The 7377-nt window shown below is 48.1% G+C and overlaps 1 protein-coding gene across 2 annotated transcripts in view; it reads left to right on the top strand.

The window, feature by feature from the left end:
• The window catches only part of PKM (pyruvate kinase, muscle), a 21582-nt gene extending 17544 nt beyond the window's left edge, over positions 1-4038 (top strand). For both annotated transcript variants that reach the window (XM_019504506.1, XM_019504505.1), the window contains exons 9-10: positions 1676-1857; positions 2664-4038. In XM_019504506.1, coding sequence (XP_019360051.1) covers positions 1676-1857; positions 2664-2770 — 289 coding nt within the window. In that variant the 3' untranslated portion in view covers positions 2771-4038. The remainder of the gene's footprint in view (positions 1-1675; positions 1858-2663) is intronic.
• The last annotated feature ends 3339 nt before the right edge of the window (positions 4039-7377 follow it).

Here is a 7377-nt window from a genome sequence, read left to right on the forward strand (position 1 = left end):
AACAACCAAACACAAACCGCTTCAGTACTTAAGCAGGTGTTTGTTTTTTACCTGAGCTAAATTTAACTAGATTTGTAGGGTCCAGTTATTATTAATGGCACTATAAGTCATGCAGTCTTATTCTGTTCCATGGACTTTGGGAAGATTAGTTTTTGCCCAGGGATGTCATGATCTCTTAGTTTCTGACTCTGACACCTATAATTGCTGAATCCAAATCTGCTTGCTTCCCTGCCCCTTCCCCCAAGCTGCCACACTTGCACCCTAGTAAAGGGGGCAATTGTAGATCATTCCAGCTGCTGCTGCTGGTGATAAGACACCTTTCAGCACCACTGGTGCCCTGCTTCCTAACATTTTTCTGGGACAGGTTGAGAAGACCTTTACCATATTTGTTTCTTGTTTTGAGCATGGGCAAAGCTCGTGTAATTCAGTGCAGCTCTCATGCTAACTTCTTCATTCATTCTAAACAGGTGGATGTGGGACAGTTGGATATAGAAAACAATTAAAAATAATATAACTTGGGGCCATGTATGCTTTCTTCCTGCATGTTTGACTTGTGCTTTTCCTCTGATGGCTTCTAGTGATTTACCTTGAGTCTAGCCTTCTCTGATGATCTGATCCCACCACAGTTTTTTTTCAGAAGAAGCAATCCTGATTCATATGGGACACCTTGGTGGTACTTCTTGCACATCCAAAGTGGCTGTTTGCTATCACCACATTCTCCCAAATCAAGAACCAAATGCATATTGATTGTGCCATCTAAGGAAGCAAAAGGCACAGAGCTCTGCCAACCCAACCATCACAGATAATTAAAACAAATGAGAACTGGGCTAGTGATGAAACCCAGCACTTGGCCTGTAGCAATATGGAATCCCCTTATTTCCTCCTGCGCTGATTCATAGAGACATCTCTTCTGTCGTGGCTGATGGTTGACTTCTAAATATTGCTGCTAATGCAGAATCCTGCTCTTCTCCATGCCTGTGAGAAGAGTAGTCAATCCTAACTTCCACTGTTTTTGCGGGGGGGTTATGTCCTGACTCTCAGCCTTATGACAAAAGTGGGAGAGGTGTCCATGACAGCAGGCAACACACAGGGACTGTGGTCTCTGGAGTACCAAGAACTGCTTCCATAGAGCAAAACAAAGTTGGTACTGGCAATTGGTGCTGGAAACCAGCATACTTTGGGGGGGGGGGTGTAGGGTTGGGTAAAATATGATATTACAAGAAATCCAGAAAATCAAGGTGAGAACACTGTCCCAAGTCTGAGGGGGATTGATAGTTGCGCACATGCCCCCTGCCCCCAATCCTAAAAGACCTACAACCCTCATCTAGTGTGGATGGGAAATGGCCTTTCCACTTACAAGCTGCTCATGAATACCTAGGGTTAGGAGGCCCAGTCTGTATTAGGACATTACATGACAACAGAACTTGGTGGTTCTTGCCAGACTTACCTTAGATTCCCAGGAAGCCTACTCGAAGCATGTTGGATGAACTTAACCAGCAGTTGATTGATTGAATGCTGGTTGTTCCTCTTCTTACTTGAAGATGGCACCAACCTAAATGCTGAGCACATCTTGCCTTTGTTCTTCCAGATTCTTCAGGGGCACACGAGGATCAGCCACCCAGAGCAACCTGATAAGAGCTCAAGAAACCTAACTTTTGTCTTCCCTCCCTACTAGGTCAGCTCACCTGGTGTCCAGGTTCCGCCCACGTGCGCCAATCATTGCTGTGACCCGTAATGGGCAGACGGCACGCCAGGCCCATCTGTACCGTGGCATCTTCCCTGTTCTGTGCAAAGAACCAACCCATGATGCATGGGCTGAGGATGTTGATCTCCGAGTAAACTTGGGCATGAATGTTGGTGAGTCATGTGGCTTCACCTTTTACTGTTTTGGGGTTACCAAGGCTTGAGGGAGAAATTCTTTTAAATATTTTGCTATTTGAGGCTGGTCATACTACCTGTATGGAGGAAACGGTGCTTCCTCCAGAAAGGCCAGCTCCATTCCTTACTAGCCAGGTACAGCAGGTCTGAACTTCCAAAATTTTCTGTTTTAAAAATTGCTCTCTAAGGCTGTGGTGCTACTTCCAGGAGAGCTGTATGGCAAGAATGTCTGTGTAGTTTTTGTGTATGTGATGTAGGTGGCAACTTTTTTTTTCCTCACTTTAGGGTCACATGGCACTAACAGAGCCTTGGCATTTGGGGTTGGGGTGGCTGTGTAGTCTGGTACTTTGCTTGGAGGAAGCAGCCATAGCTGAATCCAAGATTGCTGAAGAATACAGAGCTAATGCAGTGCCATAGACATGACATGCAAGCCCTTGTGATGGACCAGAGCATTGGTTGCTAGAGTGATAATACTGGTATAGCTGAGGAACCCCCCCCACCCTGATGTAAGGCTGCCACCTTGTGGCAAGAGGGCACACAGACAACTGATGGGAATGGCAGCTGCTTGAGCCAAGTAACTTGCAGCACAAGCATTAAATCTTGTCAAGGTATCAATTTCCCTGCTGGACTTGCCAGAAACAAGTGGCATCTTCCTACAGCTGGGTGCCCGCCTGTTTTTGATAGGCTTCCTAACTACCAGCAATACCAGGCCCACTGCAGGTGGTGCCTAATCAAACAGTTGCACAGACTTGGCTTACAGCTGCTCCTGAATTTCTCTCTTCCAGGCAAAGCACGTGGATTCTTCAAGACTGGTGATCTGGTTATTGTGCTAACAGGGTGGCGTCCTGGGTCTGGCTATACCAACACCATGCGCGTGGTGCCAGTTCCATGAACATCGACTCTTGGATCCAACCCAGCAACATCTTCCCTCGCCCCTACCCCCCTGCCCCCCCCCGCCCTTTGCATTAGACCAGCAATTGCTTGCAATTGTTCTCCTTGTCTGTAGAGTGGATATAGGTTGCTAAATGCCACCAAGTACAGCAGCAGAGGGAGGAGACCTTTACATTTACATTACTAAAAGAGAAGAAATACTTGAAGTGTTTAGGTTTTTTCTTTTTGTTGTTTTTATTTTTTTTTCAAAGTACACTCCCTGCCCCCTCCCCCCCACACCCCAAAGTGATACTGCCCCGATGTATGTTGGGAGTCGGTGTAGGAACTTCCTGCATGGTCTCTGAATGTGTGCTGCTGCTCCTCCTAGTAGCCTGGTTACTGTCCAAGGGCATGAATACTGTGTGTTTCTTTGCTCCGGTCTTGGGAGCGTAAGGGAAGGGAATAAGATGACTGTGGTTGACAGTTCCAATATAATGCTCTCTGCAATAGGCAGAGTACAGCCCAAAACCCTGTAGGTTCAGATACACAACAGCTTAATGTAATGCCCACCCTTCTCTACCATGTCCTGAATGCACCTACAGACGTGTACTGTCACCAATGTCACCACTGCACTCCAATCCAGAAGCAACAGTAGATTAAGTCATGGACCTGTATAGCCACATGTGAAGTGTGTAAAACAAAGTCCAACAAGACTAATTTTCCACTTGGATTTACAGTGGCTCTCTGGACTCCTCCATAACTTATACTCTGCTAGTCGTCAAGGATCTGAAACTCTAAAGCATGTTGATGGAAGACAAGGTGGACTTAGCTCTTAAGTCCTAGATAGAATAGTAACTTGCTTGAGACAAGCTACTGTACATCCCCCTGCTAGCATATATAGGGAGCCTAAAGAATGGAAGCTTCCAATCTATGGGAAGCTGTGACTTTAAAAGCCTCCACACGAGACCAAAATCTATGGCATGGTGCCGGCCTGGGTTTCTTCTAGGCTAGTTGTGCACATTGGGGGTTAGAAAAAGGACAAAGCAGGGTCTTTGGGTCTTAAAGGGCTGAGTGTTGCAGTCCCAGCTGTTTTACAAGCTGCACTCCCACTTCTGTGCTGCTAAGAACTTGTGCTCCTGCTGTGGTGTCGCATATCTGTCTGAGTCGAGTAGTCATGTTTCCTGAGAGCATTCTCCTGTGTTGTAAGTCTGGACAAATTACTGTAACAGGTGTATTGGGTTGTAGAGCACAACTATGTACATCAATAAAGAGAAGCTAAAGCACCCATCAGCCTTCTATTCTTTTGGTGTTTTCTGCCAAGTGCTTATATCAAGCCAACCTGCCCAAAAGCAACAGTGCTTAAGAGCAGCATCTGAAAATTAAAGGTCTCTAAAGACATTGCCTTTGGATGGTGGGGAGTCTTTAGCATTGTTCTAGCTTCTTGGCTAGACAGCAGCCTTCAGATGTGCCAAATCTAGGATGGCTTCAAATGCGCGTCTTCTGTGAGGCACATACGTCTCCATTACCCAGTGGGGTAGCAAAAGCCAAGCAGCTTTCATTGACCAGTCAATCAGCACTGCAAAGCGAGCCTGGGCTGTCCAGGGTGTAGCGCTTCTCACACATCAAATCCTGCCTGTCTGAATAAGAGTCTTGCCTTGTGGGCTTGCTAGACAGGCTGCTAAACAGTAACTCTAGGATGGAAAGCCATAGAACTGTGTGCCTGCTTGTTCTGTTGTTCAGGAGCTCTCGGGAGATGCTGAATTAAGAAGGGAAAGCCTAGGGCCTAGTTCTAGGAGAGGGAATAGTTCAAGGTTCAATGTTAACTTTTCTGCCTGGAAGACCTGCTTGAGCTGTCTTGCCTCACGTGGATCCCCTATCTCCAAGCACTTAATAGCTGTCAGCTAATAAAGACTCCTGCAAGGGCAAACAAATATTTCACCTGCCAGGCTCTACAAGTAAACTTCTTGTTTCGGGCTCAAATTTTCTACCCATTGCTACGCTACAGGAAACGGAGGAATATTTGGGCTCTCCAATATCCCAGGGACCTTCTAGCAGCCTCTGTGCCCATGGCAGGGTGGAAACAGTGAAGTCTAGGTACCTGGTCACAATGAGGAGCCAACCCTCCTAGGAGGCTGTGTGCATCAGCTCTTACCTGGCTCATCTTCAGCACAGGGCTCCTGGGGTGGGTGGGAGCAGTGGGAGTGAGCCCTGTGTATTTGCAAAGGCTGAACTCCAGCAGAAGGCAACAGCTCTATGGGCAGTGCTAGGTGCACGAGTGTTTCATAACCTGGCAGCAAAGCTGTCCTGCTGTGAATAGTTTTTTGTGGCAAGATGCTCCTGTCTCTCTCAGATGAATGGCATCCTTGTCTGAAACCAGCTGCTTGCAAAATAGCTGGGAGACAGGGAGCTTACCCTTGAGGGTACAGTCAAACTGGCTGTCTGACGCACCAAGTTGAGCTTGAGCTGATGTCTGACCAGTACTTTTTTATATTTTTAGGCTTTGCTCCATTTCTCCCCCTTCCTGGGACAGAACTCCATTGCTAGTCCCAGACCCATTTCCCTGGCAATACTAAGCAATAAGAAAGGCTCTGCAGCCACTAGCTGCCTTCTGTATCTGTTACAGATGGCCATATCTGCCCTGCCTAGCTGCTGGGAAGGGTCCTGTAATAAGCTAATCTTCTTAAGCCCTTGAATTTACTACTATGCTCCTCACCTACATAGAATGAAAGTTGGATGAAAGCCAGCTATAAGGTTGTTACGCTTTCTCAAGCACTACTAACCTTATAGCTGGCTGACTTTTCATAGCTGAACGAATAGTTAAATGGTGCCATAATGACCTTGCCCATGTGGCCAGTCTAAATTTATTGTGTGATTTAATCAGTTACTTTATGTACTATGTCACATGTGGCAGGGGCCTGAGGTAAGCAAGTTATTGCTCACTGACTGAAGCTGGAACCCTTTCCCACCAGCCTTTACTGATGATCATACAACTATCTACCTCCATCTAGGTGCCAGGCTTAAAATAACCATTCTTGTGCTCCTGTGAACTCCAGCTTTGCCATCCGGCTCCAGTGCGCATGCAAGGAAAAGCTTGGGCAGAGGTAACTGCCTGTGCCACAGCAGTTTTTTGTCTCTGAGCCCTACCTGGAGCACTGTTCAAAGTGAAACCAGATTGGAAGAGCTGTTGGGGAAATATGTATGCACTGCTCATGGCTCCCTTGGGAAGGACTTGCCTATTCTCTAATGAGAGACTGGCTCAGTAGCTCCTTTCTCTGGTTATTTACAGCAGTGCTTTTTAACCTGTGGTTCGCAGACCCCTGGGGGTCCGCAGATGATCTCTAAGGAGTCCATGAAAAATGACTATGATTTATCAAAAGTATGTGAATACCCACACTTATAATTCAGAGGGGTCTACATCTCCATTCAAAATTTCCGAAGGGGTCCGCAAATGAAAAAAGGTTGAAAACCACTAACTTACAGCCATGTGTGAAGGTGTGCGCCTGTTGAACGGCCTAGCGCAAGGCTCCCACCCAGCTGCCACCCCCCATTGCTCCAGCTGCAGCAGTGGCCAGGAGCTCCAGGCTCCTTCTCCCATTTGGTTTCTTCTTTCTGCCCCTGCCCCAGGGTGCAGCTCAGTGCAACCTAACCTAGCCTTCAACGTAAGGGGGGAGCCCACAGCCTGGGGTGCCCAAGTGCTGCTGTGCAGCAGAGGAGCTTGTAGCCAGGGAGCTAAGGGTTTTGGGGTGCCTGGGCACAGTGCAGCAGGGAAGCTGTGAGGAATAGCAGTGGGGGCACAAGGTGCAGTGGGAAATGTGGTGTGCAACAAGGGGCTACCCAGGCATGAGGTGCAGGGTGCAATGAGGGGGCATACACCTTGGGGCCCACAGTCCCTGCTAGTGTGACCCAAGGGACATATAGCCCCCCTGAGCCACTTACAAGTCAGGCAGGCTGGGCTAGTGCCTAAAGGAGGGATGACACCAAATCAAGTTCATAGTAATACCTGAAAGTGCCCAACACCATGACATACTGGCAAGCAGCAGGAAGGAAGGGGATTCCCTCCCACACACTTCTGCCTGCTTTTCCCCCATCAAAACTCTTGTGGCTTCCAGTGAGCAAGCTATACAGCACATGTGAAGCACCTGGACGATGGGCAGTGCTGATGTGGAGGTGCCTCCAGGATGTGGCTGCCTGGCTAGAAGAAGGGGGTCAGAGAGCTTTTCAAACAGTTTGAGGGCTGTCAACTTCCGCTGCCTTGAGTCCAGCTCTGCCTCCTCCTCTCTTCATTAGTACCCAGAGCCAGCCTGAACTGCTTGAAGTGAGTTAGTGGCATCACATGGGCAGAGCATTCACATGCAATGGATGGTCTCTGGCTGGGAGGGCTGCACAGCCCCTTCCCCTTCGGGCTTTCTCTGTGGCTCAAGGTTGAGATGCATTTGCTGCCTCTGGAAGTTTGTGCTCCAGCTGCCCTTGTTCTGCAACCCCCTGCTGCAGAGTCCCGCAGTTGCTCCTCATCGCCCGGGATCCCGTAAGTTTGATTTTGGTATTATCCTTCTAGAGCCCCGAAAGCCCTGTGCGGCCTGACTGCTGCTGTGAAGCTTTTCTTTGTAACAGGCTATTTTATACAGGCCT

This window comes from Gavialis gangeticus, unplaced genomic scaffold (genome assembly GCF_001723915.1).
Source record: "Gavialis gangeticus isolate Ggan-Ray unplaced genomic scaffold, GavGan_comp1, whole genome shotgun sequence".
NCBI lineage: Eukaryota > Metazoa > Chordata > Crocodylia > Gavialidae > Gavialis > Gavialis gangeticus.